At 37.9% G+C, this 19,115-nt stretch overlaps 1 protein-coding gene across 7 annotated transcripts in view; it reads left to right on the top strand.

The window, feature by feature from the left end:
* The window catches only part of LTBP1 (latent transforming growth factor beta binding protein 1), a 186,506-nt gene that overhangs the window by 28,644 nt on the left and 138,747 nt on the right, over positions 1-19,115 (top strand). For all 7 annotated transcript variants that reach the window (XM_059467847.1, XM_059467848.1, XM_059467845.1 and 4 more), the window contains exon 4: positions 18,586-18,761. In XM_059467847.1, coding sequence (XP_059323830.1) covers positions 18,586-18,761 — 176 coding nt within the window. The remainder of the gene's footprint in view (positions 1-18,585; positions 18,762-19,115) is intronic.

Consider the following 19,115-nt stretch of genomic DNA (forward strand, 5'->3'; position numbering starts at 1 on the left):
CCTGTCTCAGTTCAGTTGCCCCCTGCCCTTTCAATATAACACATAAGCAGTAAATGCCTTTATATTATACATGATTCCAAAGTATTTAATAGCACAATATGTTACAAATATGAAGTTCTTAAGAAGTAGTCTAAAATTGTGGTAGGGGGAACAGTCAACCAGTAAGTACTTCTCTTCTTACATCAGCTTCCTAGTTATAACATTTATAGTCTTAATACACTTACTTTTTTTTTGTTTAATTTCACTATGATTCCCAACACACACATTCCTAACTGCAGGATACTGCTCAACTGCTTTCTGAGCCACACTCCCAGATTGCTTTGGAGCAAAGCTAATACTTCAGTGATCTTCAGTAATTGCCTCTGGGTAGCAGTATCTGAGTCTAGAATCCCTTTAGCTTTAAGCACTTTTTAAAGTACTTTTAGAACATGACAGTTTTTGGGAGCCTAAAATTCTTACCTTTATGGGTTTTACACTGGGTGAGCTCTTTCCTTAGACCATTTTGTATTTTATAACCTGTATGTGCTTCTGGAAAAGGTAGCAAACAGACTTAAACTGTGTTCAATTGATGTATAATCTGATCTTAAATACTACTATAAAATGAATGCTGTTCTGGTTTCTGCATAATGGACAAGGATAGTTGTAGAATCGATGCCAGTGCCAAATTAATAATGATGGTGAAGCAGAAATACATATATACATTTATGTACTGGAGCAAAAGCTCTGGTGTCTGTCTTGCTTCCTGAACTGGAACCTCAAAGCTCTGAACTGAAGGTCAGCTGGTCACTGGAGTCCCAGCTGTGCCTCCTTACTCTTCGAACAGCTTCTGTTGTTATTATGTAATGCCTGTTTGGGTATTCCAGCTGTTGCACACATGCAGATCCTTAAGAAGCCAGCTCTCCCTATTCCCCCTTTTGCTATTCCAGTGGCTTATAGCGGCTTTTCACTATAGAATATGCTTTGAATCCTGAAGAGTTTTCCTTCTGTTGCACCTTGGAGGGCTGTATCTGTAAACTTTTTTGTTCCAATGTTCTATGTAGAAATCCAGTGAATTCCTAAATTGGATTGTCTTTTGATGTGCTTCTGGAAGTGATATTAGAAATAAATATAACCCACAGCTGTACAGTCAGAACATTTCTAATGGGAATTCAGGTGATGAAGACTGAAGAACTTCAGATTGTAAAAGGAAAAAGAGGTGTATAAATTCAGCCATGTAATTACTTAATTTTTTTCCCTTTCCCTCCTTCCCTTCTTCTCAGTCATTGCCAATTTCCACTATAATTGAAAGAGTAGAGGATAATTCTATGTGCTCCTTGTAAAGGCGATTGTTTTGGGGTGATTCCAGAGTAGTCAGTCAGTCCTTTTTATAACAGTCTCCTTCAAGGGATGGCATCACATAGGTTTTCAGGTTCTCCTTGAAGGAAAGGGAGACACACAGTCTTCCTATCCAGCCAAGTGAGTGGAAAGTCCCAGACTTACTGTCCCTGAAGTGAATAGAAATCAATGGAAACCCTGAGCTCTGTGAAGTTACACACTGTGAGGGTTGCTCTGTACAGGGCAGCAGCACATTGTCGTGTGTAGTCTTGCTTTTTCTACATGATGCATAGTTTATTCATACCAGGATGAGACTTTATAGCTGCCATCTGCTTAATTAATATTTCCTTATGTTGTGTTGAAAATGAAGCAAACACAAAAAATTACCTGAGGGAGCTCTGGTGACAAATTTTCGCTTTGAGATGTTTGTTATGCTCTTGGAGCGTCTCTTCTTTAATTCCCACTTGTTGTAGTGACAGTGTGGCCTGTATGATCCTTGCACTGTAATTTGTACACTTCTGGGTGTTTCTGAAGTGTTTTCCATGGCAAGACTGGAATCCAGGTTGAGATGCCTAAGGCTTATACTTCATGACAAGTAATATTATGGAAAAAGTAAATGCATTATCTACTGGTCTTTTGTATTTTAACACTTAGTCTTCTTTAAAAGTTTAAAGCGGCAGCTGCTGATGATGATTGTACTTTTTTCTAAATGCTTTTAAGTAGCTCTTTCTGAGAACTGCCATTTTAATGTTATTCATAGTAAATAAGGTCCTTCTAAGAAATGATAAGAGCATGCAATTGTTTAAAAAGTAGCTATGGAAACTACAGGATTTTCAATTTAATATGAACATTCATTGCTTTCATTGGCTGTGCTCCCTTCTTGAAACTGACGTGCTTCACAGGCACTCTACAACATTTCTAATTAATTTAATTTTCTTTAAATGGGCAAAATATTCATCCTGATTTAGATAGAGTTTTAAAACATAGGACAGCTGTTTGCTTAGTTTTCTGTTTGTTTTTTTAAAGCCATAAATAGAATCTTTTTTCTCTTCCAAGCTGGAAATATCTGGTAAAGAAACTTTTCTTCTTGAAACAAGACCAAGAGTGGCAAATTACAGCTTTAAGTCATTTAAGACAAAAGACTTGTCTCATGTATGTTACAAAACATGTCCTGAAGGCTACAGGAGTTGTGTACCTAGACTTGAAGGTTGAGAGTTTAGTGGGCATAACTTCCAGTTTCTTAGATTACATTATTTATACTGCATGTCTAACACAAGTGGTTAAACAGTACCATTTTACTTAGATAATGACATTTAAAAAATACTTGAGTAGTTATTTTCTCATTAAACGGGGTGGGGGGGAGATTCTTCCAGCTTAAAAGAATGAAACCAGAGACAATAAAAGCTGCTGATTGCCACACATTTCTTTCTGTTAAGTCTGTGGTGGTTGCACAGTTCTAGATAGAAAATACCGTGGGAAAGCTTGTTAAATGTTTCTATTTCTACAAGTTTGCTTCAAAGCTGGAGTTAATTTTTGATGCTGGGAGGGGTAGATTATAAGCTCTGAGCATACTTGTTGTCAGGTTCCTTGACATGTTGAATTTGGTGTGGCTCTCCTAGGTTTGTGTCTCTTGAATGCATTTGTGAAGTTCTAAAATACCAGTGACTCACATCGGAAGTCGTTGCTCTTCTGATTCAACATCCTCCTGGTACATAGACTATAATGCAGTTACAGTCATTCAAAAGAGATTTATTGGCTTTCCTAGCTGTATAGAAAACAGTATGCGTGTGTTCTTAAAATCTTTTTGACATGGTAGTGCTTGCTAGAAAAGGCTTATTCTCAACTTTTAGCATGCTTGACACAAGCTTCCAGAAGTATTATCTGCTCTTAAACACATACTATGAGGAACCATAGCTGCTTTTGGCTGGGGCTACAAAAGTCATATAAATAGTTTTAGATTCAGTTAAACTGTGAATTACAGTGGTTGTCTTTTGAAAACATTTAACTTTAATTGTCAAACTTGTTACAGAGAATTGAAGAAGTAATATATGCCTCTATTGTAAAATTCAAATGTCAGCTCTTGGCTTTTCTGATCCTTTCTGCTTCTCTTCCTCCTATCCCCTCCTATGTTATTGGGGGAAAAACCAAAATGAAACCAGAAAACCCCAATAACCTATATAGTTTAAATCAGTTGCAGTTGTTGTGCACTATATTTATTGTAATTGGTTTTTAAATTGTTTTATAATTTAGTAACTTAAATTACTGTAGCTTGCGTGCAGTACTCTGTGTCAGACTCATACAGAAAGTTTTGGCATTCACAGAAGCTGTAGTTAAGAACTGAAGTTCTTAACTACACTAGTCAGGAAAAGTAGTTATGGCTGGAAGTACAGCCCAAATTTTACCCTTTGGTATGTTGTTATAAAATACTGTTCTCTTTACTGTTGTGTGTTATTTCACAGCCATTGATATAGCACTCAGAACTGGGAAACTACAGAGCTTCATATAGTACAGAACAAGAGCAACTTGTAAGAATTACAGCAGCTTGTGCTTTGAGCTACAGAGCAGAGAGCACGAACAAATTTAAGGGTACTTTGAAAATCAAAATACTCTCAGCATCCAGCCAATTAATTATGCTATCTGTCCTGTAGTTTGAAATTGGGCATTTTTTCAGGTGCTTGGTGCATTTTATCTTCATTTCTGTCAGGGAAGATAGTTGGAATGTTTCTTGGCTAATTGTTAAGTATATTTGTGCTGTATCAAGAGTCAAGCTGAACTAAAAAAAGCTACTCTTTGATAACAAGCATGCATAGGAGATATTTTGCTGTAACTATGTTGCTTTAATTGTGAAAACAAGACTCTACTGTAACAGTTTCTATTTCCATGTATGTAGAACTCCGTGTATGCGATAAAACTTCTTGTAAGCTAAGAAGCAGCAGGCTGTCAGGATTCCAAAAGGTCAGCAAGTCAGCTGTGCTTATGAACATCCAAAGCCAAATAACATAGGTATATTGTGGCTCCCGTGTGGAGCTTTTTGCCTTTTTCCCCCTCCCAACCTTGTGTTTCATTTCTTGCCCCAGTCCCAGGCTGATACTGGTAGCAGAGGATTGTCATCTGCCAACCTAACAGTGTCAGTAGTCACCTATCATCATCCTGAGCAGCGTAGTTGGACAAGCCACTCTGTGTGCAGGGTGCTCCTGGTATGTCCCCATGGCTGCAAGGAAGTGGGATCTTGCACCAATCCATTTCTGGGCATCTCCCCTGGAAGGCAGGCTGTGGGTGTAAGTGCCTGTGGGTGATTCAGCCACGTCCCAGCTCTAAACAGGGGCCAGTCTCCACGTGACAGGCTGCAGGAGGGAGCACAGGACTTGGGTCACTTCTGGTCAGCTGGAAGGGCAGAGCCAGGGCCTCCAGCCACCCTGCCTGTTGACTCTGGCTGTGCACAGTGGAGCTGAGAGCGTTTGCTCTTTGGTCATGGATGTGATCAGCTGGGAGAAGGAAGGCATTTGAACAAGCTGAGTCCAAAGTAGTGTTTAAAGTACTGGAGATGAGTAGCAACCGTTCCATCTTTGACTCTTTGTTCAAAAGTAGTGTGTTAAGCCCAGGGATTCTAAACAGCTACTTCTTTTCATCATTAAATTATGTATAAGAGTAGGTACCTATGGTATTTATTGCTGGAGTTTCCAAAAATAGCACTGAGCAGTAAGTCCTGCCAAAAAACTCCAAGTGTTGAGAAATACTAGCCAATTACAGGAACATTCAAGCGCTGGAAACAGGAAGAATGTGCTCAGTATCATCGTGATTCAAATTAGTGAAGTGGCCTGGGAATGTGTAATGTCGGTTTCATAGAAGTATCCAGATTTTTCTGACATCCTGGTTGCTTTACCAAGGTAGAGGTGAATTTGCCTTAGGCAGAACCAACAATTCTCTTTGGCAGGAATGCCAGTTTCCAATAGTTCAGAGGAACAAGTTCAGCCAGGCTGCTGAGTTTGTGTAATTCACAAACCAGCTGGCACCACAGAATGTTTCTAAAATACAGCCTATTATCAGTGATCCTGAAATGGTACTATTTTATTTATATTCCTACCATCTCAGTGGATTTTGTTTGCAGGTTGTCTGTTTTAGTATGTTCATAAGGTTGTTTGATCAGTTTTGTGGTTCAACATGTATTAGACTATGCAAATATTGTGAAGAGTAAATTTTCTGTTTGTTTTGGCAGGAAGCTGTTATTGTCAATCATCCTATTTGAAAATACAAATTCTGATCTGCTATTGAGACACCTCTTTTAGTAACAGAATAACTTTATCCTTTTCTGTGGAGCACAAAATATAGCCAAATAAAAGATGGCTGTTCAGTTCTGTTGAAACCATGTTTTAATTTTCAGAATCCTATAAGAAAATTCTAGAGGGTAATGCTGTAGTTAAATTTTTCAAGTTAATAAACTTTGTTATAACACATGCTCTTTCAAGTCATACCATAAACAAATGAGTTTCTAGAGATGAATTGTACATCTGAATTGTTTCGTTGTGAAAGGTGCATAATTATTTGCTTTTTTCTTTTATTTTCCCCCTAGAAAATAAAAACCACAAATAGTATGTAATGAAAATATTTTAAAAAATTAACAAATAGTTACCTTCAGTTTTTAAATTTATTTTTATGTTTCTATGTTACTGTGATGAATAAGCAGCTTTAAAATATTGAAATCATATGAAATATTTATTGATAGTATTCTTTAATTAGATGTGTTTATTTTGTGATTCATTATGCATGCAGTTCCCTAGCTAAATAGTGTACTATTTCCAGAAGTGAAGTCTGCTTTTTCTGGTTTGCTGAGCAGTCACTGGATGTTGTAAGATAATTTAAATTAAGTTTAATATATTTAGGAGTTCAAGCATGTATTTCTTTGAACTCATTAACGAGGATAGAAAAAAGAACTCTAGCAGACAATTTCAATAACGAAGCACACAAATCAAAAGAATGTGAGGAGAAGATTCTAAATTGAGCCCTAAGGATGTAATTTCAAACACTTTATAACATGTCCTTTTTATAGTTTAGACTTGTTGGAATGACAGCATTCAGCTGATGTTTAAAAACCATCCCTTATGCAACAGGGAGAAAAAGAAATAAGTATTGTGAAATGTGGTTTACTGTTATGCCTGTGTATAACATGAGCCTGTAAGTCACAAGCTTCAGCAACTTAAAATAAATGCCTGGTATTGTCTATACTTACTTGGTATATTTCACCAAAACTAAGGACTGGGACAGTATCAGAAAGAAGGGATGTATTGAGTTACGTTTTCTCAAAAGTCATTCTGAAACATATTTCGTATAACAAAGCCTGTGGTTCTAAAGAGATCAAAAATTTACATGTAGAGAAAGAAGTAAAGTGAATTTTTGAGGAGAAATCAGAGACATCCTTAAAAAAACAGAGGAATGCCTCACAGACTTCAAATTTACCAACTGCAAATAGGAAAACAAGCTATTCCTAGACCTCTGGAATGCAGTCTGGGCTTTTGGTCATGGTATTTTTTTTTTTTTTAAAGTAGGCAGAGTGGTTTGGAATAGGAGATCCAAGTTCCTCCAGACATTGTTGGTTCAGCCGTGTGTTAGAAATGCTTCATAGCTGCTTTCTTGCAAGCTGAATTTGAACTGTAGGTGGACTTATTTTTATATTAATGAATTAGATCGCTTTCACACACTTTATCCCTGTGTTGATCATGGGCTTAAGTCAGGGATACAGTGCTCTTTAAGTTTGTTTGCATTTCACTGCCTTCCAGGGTGACAAATGTGGGTTTCAGGAACCAGAGTTAGGAACCACGAGGAATCTCTGCTTTGGCATCCAAGGCAGGGTAAGGACCACTGAATGTAGCATCTACGGGTTTAAAGTCCAAGGATGCAAAGCTGTGTTCGACAAGCAACAAAGTCCTGGGATGAAATCATGGCCAGCAATGAAATAAATGAGAGTTCTGCTGTTGACTTCAGTGAAATCAGGATTTTATGCTAGTGTCTGGGAAATAGCTTGTATGAAAATCAGTTTAACTGTTTGGTTTTCTTTTGCGTAAGGACCAAGCAGTGCACCAACATTTCAGTGTTAAAATCTTTGCAGTCTCTTATTGGATGGTGATGTAGATCTTTGTTTTACAGATGGGAAAGTGAAAAAGAAAAAATGTGTGCCTATTCTCTGCAAACTTCTCTGTCTCTGGAGCAATCTGTATGGCTCAGTAGAGCACTATCAGTAGGAAAAATGAGAATTTCATACAGTTTAACTTTTGTCCTTGACCTTAATGCACTAGAAAATCTTACATTTTACTTAATTATTTTAGAGATAAAGCTAGGGCATAATTATAATAGTAATTATAATCATAGGATTAGTTGGGCCCAATTAAGTGTCTGGATGGGTTGGGGGGGGGGGGGGGGGGGTGAGGGACTACTGAGTGCCTCACTTTCAGCCCTGTAATTTTTACTGAAAATAATGAACATTTGTCAGACAAAAATATTACTGTCTTTATATTACCTAGGTTTGCTTTCTGAATAATTATTTTAAGACTGTTTTCAAGCAACCAGTCTTTTTATGGCAGTGTTAAATTAAGCAAGTAAATGAGGAAAACCAGTCTATTTTTAAATCTAGATTCCTTGCATGCTGTTTTTAGATTTGCTAGCTATATGAAATGTTGCAGTGATCTACATATGCCAGCAGCTACTGTTGATTTACTAAACTTATTTTTTCTTTCTTTAATGTCTGGAATGAAAAGGAGTATGTTGTATCTCTCCTGATGCTGGGACACTAAGCCCATACTGAAATACTCCTAAAGTGCTCCTATTAAGCCTTAAAGTGTTTAGTCATATAGCTAAGATTTACCATAGCTGGTCTCCATTATGAAACAAGCTTGATAAGCTGATAAATAGCATTGTGGTGGAGTTTGATTATTTTTTATGATATCTCTAATAGAAGTATAAATAAAGCATGTTGGTTTTTGTTAATCTGTTTTCAAGGTTCTCTCTGCAGAGAAGTTTCTTAGGTCATGGCAGTGAATAAATGCTTTATCAGTTCTGTTAGCTTTAGTCTGTTCTTTAGCTCTACTGAAGTGACCCTTTTACATCAGGGATCTTGTACTGACACAAAAAGGATGTAGGCAAAACCACGCTATTTCTCTGGATGTTATTTTTATGAATATACATGATGATGAACACATGTTTATAATGCACTCATATATATGTATTTTTAGTGAACAACATGTTATTTAGCTGAATTTCAACAAACTACAATTCACTAACAATTTTTGAAATTGCTGCCCTCTGATCCTGCATAAGTTTACTGTCTTGGTTAATTAAAAAATCTTTTTTCTGTGTGATGTTGTGTTCAGACTATTTGTGTATATATGTCTCAAGGTTTTGGAAGCTCCTTTACCCCAAAATTAGGTTTCTAGTAAGTGTAACTGCTTGCTGCTGTCCCCCCTTTCTCTGGTTCTGCTCACAGTTGGAAGCATTCCATTTTGGTGGTGACTTAATAAGAAGGACAGTCTTTATTGCTCAATTTTGTGGTATGAAGAAATAGATCATATGAGTTGTTTATCTAGTTCAGCTAAGAAAGTAATTATGCATTTAAAAACATAGATGTTAAAAGTATTCTTGGCCTAATGCAAATATTTCTTCTATGTCCAAAACTTTTCACCACTAATCTTTTCACCCTCTGGGGTAGAGCACAACGTGTACTTCTGTTCTTGTGCATCATTTCCAGATTTCCCAGATGTGGTAGGAAGCTTGCCATTGTTTCATCACTTGAATTTAGGTGACTGCTGTGGAGGACTTGGATAAACTTTGGGTTTGGGGTTTTTCTAACCCTCCATCTTGAGGATTGCTAAATTTTGTGTTGCAGCTTAGGAAGAGCAGCCCCTATGGTGTTTCAGGGAGCGTATCCTGTAGCCAGTACAGTCTGTCAGAGCTTCTTAGTGCTGATTTCATATATCAGAAAAAGCTTCTGCTGATGAATACACATACTGAAGATGGAGTCTGGATTTAATCTGGAAATTTTCAAGGCTTGCTCGTCATAAATTATGCTTCTTGTCAAGTAAATTTAGAAAGCCTTCAGTAAATGTGGTTAAGATTCTTAATGTGCAGCAACCATTTTCCCACTCAAACACAAAGACATAATTTTTTCTCCTATGAGCACTTCTTGTGTCTAGTACTTGAGCAAAGTCAGTATTGTATACATCTGCTAGTAGTTGCTTATGTTAGAAATCAGAATGTATTACAGAGGGATAAAGTGCTCCACCTTGCACACCTGGCACTTCTTTACCAAGAGAAAAGTAAGGTCTGTTTACATTTTTTATGATGTTAGGAAACAGATAGCCTTAAGCATAAGGATTTCTGACTTTTTTTTTCTGTGATCTCAATCAAATTTGAGGTTTTCTCATCAACCATTACACTGGCATTCTTGAAAGCAATAATTATCAATTATATCTTGTCATAGTTCTAATTATGCATTATGTGGAAAAAGTATTTCTTTTTTTAGTCTAGAACTTACTGCAGTTAATTTTCAATTTCAGTTTTGATTTTCTTTCTCTCATGTATTCCCTAAAGAGTTTTCTCTGGAATCAGAGTCAGCCTTTTCCCTGCCTGTGCACTTTCTGGACACTCTTAGCTTTGTGAATATCATTGCCTTTAAAAGCCTTCCTTTTTATTTTGCCTCAGCTCTTTGCACCCCAGTTAATGCTTTGAGTTTTGATCTTATTTTGATCAATTTTGATCTTTTGATCCAATTTTGTACGCTGGACACTTTGACTGGGGTGATGTGAGAGTCTCTTGGTTGTTTGGCTGCAGTCATCATAGACATCACTTAATGTCTGTGACACGTGCTGGTTGCTTCTGATGCACACTGTCTGTTCATCAGTGCTCAGTTCCTCTGCAGTCCAGGTCCTCAGAGTCTTTGTCTCGTCTTGTCTAGCCACCGTTAATTTTCTTGGGGGTTTGTATATTTTTCTACTTGTACACAGGTCTAATTTATAAAGAGGTTATAAACCTATGATGTATTCCTTTATATCTAACTCCTCCTGAAAAACTTGGTTTATACCAGCAAGATCATACTTGTAAAACATCTAGCTGTAACAAGCAGTAGTGAGGAAATATTTATTGTTAATCGATCTGCATCTTTGCAAAAAGTTGATGGGGTAGTTACTTGCTCTTTGCATTTATGTTTTTCATAGTCATGAATTAACCTGTCAGAATATCAAATGCAGGCCAAGGTTTTCAGTTCTTTACTAGCATTTTATTTAGGTATTATATTCCTAAATGACAGATTTCTGCTTAATTCAGACAAGGATGTAAGTGTATTCATCTTGTGTGAATATAATTGCTAATCCAGAAGACAAAAAAATAATGGAGGGTTTTCTGAACTACTGTAACAAAGCTGCAGATAGTTTTAAGTTACTTATTAACCTGCACTGAGGTATTATCAAACCATGTATATGTTAGCAGATTGCAAAAGGATATATTATAATTAATATATAGTCAAGAAAATGAATCTGTTATGTTCCGTATATTTGCCCAGTTTAAGCTTACAGCACTGTTTAATAATCTAAGATTTCTTAGTAGTCTCTTGTAATATAAATCTTCAAAGTTCTTTTCAAATTTCAAATAAATTACATCAACCTACTGGGCTCTTTGTCTCTTGTTTAACGTGCTCAAGAATTTGAGTAGATTAGTGATGCGTGGTTTTGCTTTGCAGCAGCTGTGCTCACTTGCCTTTATCGTATAACATCCATTGGGGGAGTTTGTTTCCATTTTTAGTTGTCATTTCAACATGCTTTTCTAATACTGAAGTCTGTCTCATGAGTTGACAGATTAGAAATTATCACTAGTTAATATGTCTTGATCCAAGTAATTTTTTTATGACACAGTGTCAGTGTGATGTGCCACTAGTACTATGGAAACAAAACCAATTTTTCTGTAGAAAATATAGCGTAAAACAGGAAAGGGAAAAACATACATGAATTTACTGAAGACAGTATATTGAACTGGTACAGTGCTGTGGTTAATTAAGTCTGCTGCTAACTAGCAAATGTCGTCTTGACTCAGTGCTGCAACATAGTGGATGCTTGGAGGGCAATTTCTTACTACAGGTGTTGGTGACATTAGCAGCCATTCTTTTAAAAGCTGGATTTGATAGTGACAAAATATCTTACCTGACTGTAGGATTATCAGTGTAGCATCCTGGAAAACAACAACAAAAAACCCCAAAATATGAGTTAACCAGTAAAAGCAGAGGAACAAGAACAAGTCAGCAATGCATGTAGGTTTTCTGTTGTGGAGTTTTTTCTTTTTTTGCCTCCTTGAACTTTATTGATAAGAGGTGTCTGGAAAGTTGAAGATATATGTATGGCTGGCAATCTATATAGAATAATCTAGATGTCAAATTAATTCATCTAGATTTGTGAAGAGCTCCATTGGTTGTGTAAATGAAAGTATGCATGAGGTAACAAATAATTTCTGGCTCCTAGTTGTTAATTTGGTGTGTGGTAAAATGAAAAGTTTGTGAGTTGCTGTTACTGTGAGACTTAGACTCAGCTGGTTTGTGTTCATCATTGTCTCAGACTTCTCTAGCCTTCATGCATACTCTTTCTTTGATGCTGGTTTAGGGTACTTAAAACTTAATGCTATAAGAAGATTTATTTTTTTTTTAATTGGTGTCACTTGTATTTTGATGGCACTTTGGGAGTAGGGTGAGGCAAACTTTTTATATCTCTTTAATGAAAAGATGCTGTAGGCAAATGTTGCCTTTATTTTACTGATAGAATTACCATTTATAGTGTAAATTTTTACAGAAGGATTATTCTTCAAATTTAGTCTCTGAATGCTGCATTACATGAAGAATGCTTGCCTGCTGCTGCATAACTTGCAAGAGCTGTAACTTCCTTCAGCTTGTGTGACCAAGCATCTGTATTGTTGCTCTGCATCGAATATTTAACCAAGAGATACATTTCTCTTGCCTTAAGAGCTCTTTCTGCTTTTTGACATCTAGGAAACCAATCACTGCTTGTGATTCTAGAAAACTCAGTGTATTTCTTTAGAGATCTGGAACAATGTTGATAATCTACACATTTCAGTTTGTGTTGTATGTGAAAATTGAAGTGCGTCGATGGAGTCATAGTTGGGCTCTTTTCAGTGAGTTTTGTTTCACAGAGCTTTAGTTCTGCTCTTACACCAGGTTGTGCTGGCAAGTGGGATCCAACCAATGAACAATTCATTCGAGCCTGCAAATACAGGGCTAGCTTTATGAGCAAACACTTAGGAGTTAGGTAATCCCTGAAAGTGTCTTGGACAAGGCTTTTACCACAGAAATTGCATGTAAGAGGGGCAAAACTGGTACTTGTGGATAAAAGTTAATGTTTCACATTTCTGTGTGAACCTTTATAAACAACTTTGAATTCCTTTTTACCCTTTATATCTTGGTGTAGATTAAATGTCTCTATTAAAATTTGTTGTATTTGTTGTATTACCTCATTTACAAACCAAATCAATTTGATGATAATCGAAGAAGATTTTTTTTATTGTAAATAATATTCTAACTCTTTACGTGGTAAAAAAGTAGGAATTAATAACTTGATGGTATTATTTGAAAACTATTAAATAATATCTAAACTACTGTCTTTGCAAAATTTTGCCTGGGGAAAAAATGTACTGCAAAGATGTAAATCAAGGCAGTTTTATAAAGAAGATATTAATGCAACATTGTAGGGTTTTTATTGTAAGACAGGCAGGTCTCAGTGCTTGTTTTGCAGTGTTTGCATTGTATTTCAGGGACAGGACTTTTAAATATGTACAAAAAATACATGTTTGCACATAAAATCAATATTTTGCACATCTTTTGTAATGGTAAAAATAAACGAAAGCTGAATGCTTCTCTCTTTCATCTTTGGTTACTGGTAGGACCTTATGAAATAGGCCATCCTTGATTGATGATGGGTATGATGTTGTAAAGGCCTTTGGAGAAATCCCATCTGTTCATCATCAGCTGGGAAGTGAAACTTTTTCATGTATCTTTAAAAAAAAAAGAGATATATATATATATATATCAGAGAAGCAGTGTAAGGAGGAAACAGCTGGCAAAGTTCAGGCTGAACTAGCAACTGAATTTTAACAATTTATGTGGGGGTAGGGGGTTAGTTCTATTTCCATGCCTTTTGAACTGACCTGCATATTTTCTTTACTATCTCATAGTTTTAGAAAACACTGGTTTTCTTCTCCTTTTGATTTTTCGTTGTGACTTTGGGAGGAGGTAATGAAGAAGGAATTAATTTGTATGTTGGCATGAAGCAGTTGTGTTAGCAATTCATATTTTCTGAAAATGTTGCTAGCTAGGAGCCAGGCATGGGAGCATCAGGCTTAGAGTAAATAAAAGAAAGAAAGCAACCTGGGTGAGATTTGTCTTAGTTTAGTCTAGACAGTACTTTTCATGCCAAATGTTGTTGATCTTATTTCTGCTTGCCAGAGTTATTCTGGTACTTCACATTGTTTCTCTGGTTTATCAAGCAGGAGAGCTTTCTTTTGTACGATAGCTGAAAATGTTTCTTCTTCCTCTGCAGTGCTCTTGTAACTTTATTAGTATTTCTCATATTGTTTGTTTGTTGAAGGTGCATTTAGACATTTGTTTATCTTCCTGGCGTACACTTCAGCAATGGAAAGTTTTTGTCAAGTTTATTAAGTTAATGTCAGTTATATACCAAGTTCATCCAAACTGAGCAGAAGTATTTAAGAAAAACGGTCTAGACAAATCTTAACTTTGGTTTTGTGTGATTATTGTAAGCAGATAACTTGGTGATTTACATTAGGTGGTTTAGTCTGCATTGAAACAAATTAACAACTTGCACATCATGTGGAGGTTTTTCCTTTTCAAGAATTGGATTGATAAATTTACGGCTTTCCTGTGTTGTACTGAGTAAGCCACTCTTGGAAAACAAACCTGACTTAGCAGTAATTTATTAACATTTAGTGCAAACTAAATTAAGGAAGAAATTTATAATACCTGAGAAGGATGGAAAAGGCAACTTTTGTAAATTCTAGTGGCTAAGATTTTACCTTCCATCATAGGGTGTTCATGGTTTTGGTGTGGCATTGTGTTTTGTTGGGTTTTTAAAATGATTTTTAACTTTTTTGTATATAATTACAAGTGTTATGATGGACTTCAGTGAGCTAACAGTTGGGCTTCTGTGAGGCTGGATGGGTGGCAAGATGGGTGGCAAGATGAAGATAAATATAAAAAGATCTAATATGGACAAACAAGGAAGGTCTTGTTGAACATGCGAGGATCGGGGCAGCCGTGGCTACAGTGACCAGGACATTGTGGAGCTCAGTATCTTACATGAACGAAGAGGGGCAACAATTAAGATTGCAAAGAGAGTTAACTTTAGCCTATTCAGGGACTTTTTTTGACAAATATCATTGGAATTTGCCTTTAGGGAAGAAGGATCTGAGACAGTTGAAACCTTCCAAAGCTGGTCAGTATTCAAGGATTTTTTTGGGGGCTAAAAAATGGTGCATCCTGATGAGTGAGAAATTGAGCAAAGTGGGCAAGAGACCTGCATGGATGATTGACAGAATTCCTGTCAATGCCCAAGCACAAGTGAGAGATACACAGGAAGGAAGCAGGGACAGAACACTTAAAACATAAATAGAGATGTTGTCAGAATATGCAGAAATGCAGCAAGGAAGGCTGAGGCCCATTAAAAACCTGGCCAAGGATATCAAGTACAGGAAGCAAATACATCAATAACAAATAGGAAATTAAGGAAAATGTGGGCCTGTTTTTAAATTAAGTGGGAAGTCTGGTAACAGAGAATACAAAGAAGGCAGAAGTACTGAATGCCTTCTGTCTGTCACTCTTCACTGACAAGACCAGCCCTTATGAGTCTCTGGCCTGGGACACCAGGGAAGAGGAATGGTGGAAGGAAGACTTCCACTTTGTCAAGGAGGATTGGGTTAGAAATCACCTAGGCCAACTTGACATCCAGAAGTCCATGGGCCACATGGGATGCATCCATGAGGGCTGAGAAAGATGGCAGACGTCACAGCTGGGCCACTCACGCTCATATTTGAAAGGTCATAGCAGTCAGAAGTGGTGCTTGAGTACCAGAGGAAAGCAATGTCACCCCAGCCTTCAAGAAGGGCAAAAAGGAGTTCCCAGGCAACTACTGCCTCACCTCAATCTCTGGAAATATAATGGAGTGCTTTGTTCTGGAGGCCATCTTTAAGTGTGTGGAAGACCAGAAAGTGACCGGGGTAGTTAGCATGGATTCACTAAAGGTAAATCATGCTCAACCAACCCAATTGTCTTCTACCGTGACAAAAGTGCCTGGATGGATGAGGGGAGAGGAATGAATATTTTCTACCTGGACTTCACCAAGCTCTTCGACACTGTCTCTCACAACATCCTCATAGGCAAACCTGGGAGGTGCTAACTGGAGGAGTGGACAGTGAGGTGGTTCTCATTCTGTCTGAATGGCAGAACATTTTACCAGGTCCCATATTGTTCACTCATTCATCAATGACCTGGATGAAGGGGTAGATGCCTCCTCAGCAAGTTCACTGATGACACAAAACTGGGAAGATATCTCTGGCCTATACCCCAGGGTGCTTTACAGAAGGATCCTGACAAGCTGGAGGATGGGCAGAGAAGAACTGTCTGAAGTTCAAAGGCAGATGAAGAGTCCTGTACCAGTACAGGCTGGGGTCTGACCTGCTGGAAAGCAGCTCTGTGGAAAAGGACCTGGGGGTCCTGGTGGACAGCAAGCCATCCATGAGCCAGCAGTGAGCCCTTGTGGCCAGGAAGGCCAATGGAATCCTGGGGTGCATTAGGAAGGGCACTGCCAGCAGGTCAAGGGAGCTGATCCTGCCCCTCTGCCCAGCCCTGGTGAGGCACAGCTGCAGTGCTGAGTCCAGTCCTGGCTCCTCAGGACAAGAGAAATATGGAGCTCTGGGAGTGGGTTTGAGCAGAGGGCAGCAAAGGTAATTAGGGGACTGCTAATCAGAGATCATTAGGAAGACCCTGTTTGAGCAGAGTTTGACCCCTCCAGTGGTCCCTTGCAACCTTAACTATTCTGGGATTCTGTAATGCTTTACAACTGATTTTAACCTTAACAGAAAACACTCAGCCACTTAAATGGCAGCATCTGTATCTAGTATTTTGACCTCTGCTGTTAAGTCCTGCTTCTACATTCAGCATAGATACTCCTTTATATGCAAAACCAGAAATGTAAGTCCTTATGTGTAGGCATCAAATGGTGTCCATTAGAAAAAAACAAATGCAGGAGTGATTGCAGTCATTCTTCAAAGAAATTAAATTCATATGTAAGCAGTACTGAAGGCAACAACTTCAGCTTTATCTCAGGCTGAGGGTTTTTCGGTCATACTTCTTATCAGGCTGTGTTGGATTCCAAGCCTGACCTCCACTACCAGTGAAGGCTGTCTTTTGATCTTCTGGTAGGAACCCTAAAGACAACATAGAAAATACAGTATTTTTTCTCAGTCTGGCAAAAGGACTTGTACTGAATGTAATGAGACTGTGTAAGTACTGTATTAGAAACATTGACTTGGAGACAGCTGAGCAGTTATGTTTCTGTTCTACATAGGAGGCTTAGAATGTCACTATTAATGAACGCTCTTGTTAACTTGGATCAAGTCTGAGAAAAAGTTTGAGAAAAAGAGCATCTGTGTAGGACAAAACCCCATTGTTTGTTCTAACCACAGATCCATTGGCTACAGCAGTTACTAAGGATCTTGAATAACATGACCAAGGAGTTAGGCATTGCTTTGGAGATAGGGGCTGGCTCAGGCTCCACATGTCAGAAAACAATGCAGTAGTCATCTAAGTTCTTAGCTGAAACTCTGCAGTCTCACCTCTGTGGGGAAGTGCTGCTCAGCTGTCCTTTGTAATATAGGGTCCATGACTTATTCTCAGAGGACAGTTATTTACCCTGCAGAACTGTGGCTCTGAGGGATGATTGTTTCAAATCCCATAACTTTTCCCCCATTTTTCCATTTTTGAAGACCAAACTAGTTACATACTCTCAGCTGAGAATGCAGTAAAGGAGGCTTACAGCATCCCACTCTGTATGCCTTCAACATTTGAGCAAAGGATGATGTAGTCCTGATAGCCACTGTTATAAGTTAGTAATTGATTCTACTCTCCAAGGTGTGTGTGTCATTACAGTCTGATCTGCACTAGCTATGACTCTAGAAGGTGTGTTATTAGTAGGTTTGTTACTTGCTAGGTGGTGGGGTTCTTCAGCCTTGGGGCCCCAAAGCAGCTTGCAGTTTCATTGCATGTAGCTAAGAGCTGCCCAATCTGCTGCCTTATAAATTGCTGGAAGAGTGAAGGTCAGTTTGTTAGTGAAGAAATTATTCCTACTGCTGATGGTTGCTAAATAACCAAGGACTTTTTGATAGGGGGAGGAGGGAATTGTTGTTGAAAGTTGGTACGGCCTTGTGCAGTGAAAAGCTGAGGTCATAGGGAGGAATCTAAACATATGAGTCAGGATTAGCAGTGAGAGAATCCTGAGCTTGAAGGAATCTTCTTGTTTAACAGGAAGGAAAAATGGTTTTGTTGTTAAGGGAAGCTGTGTGGTTATGGGACATTTGTGGTTATGGGACATTTGTCAGAGATGTTCAATAGTGCAGGCAAAGAGAAAGTGGATGGGCAAAGTAATGTGACTCTGGGACACAAACCTTGTGATTAGATGAGAAACATCTGAAAAAGGAGAAGAGGAGCAGTGCTTTGCTCTTTTGCTAGAGGGATATGGTGAAAAAGGTAATGATTTCTGGGAACAGAAGGGGAAAGTCAGATGGGTTTAGGTTCTACTTTATATACCTTCTATGGAATGAGAATTGTAAAAAATGGAATAAGGTTTGAATGCATTATTGCTGCTCTGACCTGTCTGGAAAGCTCTGTGTTAACAAATTTGAGCTGCAACTCGTTTTGATCAGGGCTTTTCCCTGTTCCTTCCTGTTTTCTGAACTGTCCATGATATTTCTCTTGCCATGTCAAAAAGAAAGTTATATAATCCCTGGAGTCTTTCTTTCTTAGGAGTTTGAGCTGACAAGACGATGGTGCTAAATGCTTGGAAAATTAGGTGCTTATTTCTAAGGTAGTAGATTTCCCAAACTGTATTTTGAGAATTTGAACTATAGTTGAATGTGTCTTCAATTTTTTTACAAGTAGTTTCTAAGTCTAATTTATTAATTCTTACATTGTTTTGTCTTTTCTATCTCTTTCAAAAACAGGATGATACCCCTTTCATCTCAGACATTAATGATGAATCTTCATCATGGCCAAACACAGGAATATGTGATTAAGCCCAAATACTATCCAGTAAAAAAAGTGATTTCAGGAGAGCAGTCCACTGAGGGCTCATTACCGCTAAGGCTGGGCCAGGATCAACCTGCATCCCCTTTGCGATGTGAGTACAAAAAGCATGTTCCCTTCTCTCCCCCACAAAGCCCCCACTCCCTGCTTTTTTAAAGATATTGAAATTTTCTGCAGTAACACTTGAAGACAGAGAAAGGTTAAAACAACTCTACGTGGGATTTCTTAGGTCAGCAAATGCTCCAATATTCTGCATTTTGTGCAGAAACAAAACAGATTTCCTGGATGAGAAAAACAATTGAATTTGTTTTGCTGTTGAAAATTTATCATGTTGTTTCTAGATAATAGTTTTTTCTTCAGAAAAGGGTGCTTTGTGAATGCTTTGCTAGAATAGGCACATCTATGAGTGTAGTCAGTGTCAGTATGATGGATACCTTTTTGGAAAGCT

Source organism: Ammospiza nelsoni, chromosome 3, assembly GCF_027579445.1.
Source record: "Ammospiza nelsoni isolate bAmmNel1 chromosome 3, bAmmNel1.pri, whole genome shotgun sequence".
NCBI classification, from domain to species: Eukaryota; Metazoa; Chordata; class Aves; order Passeriformes; family Passerellidae; genus Ammospiza; species Ammospiza nelsoni.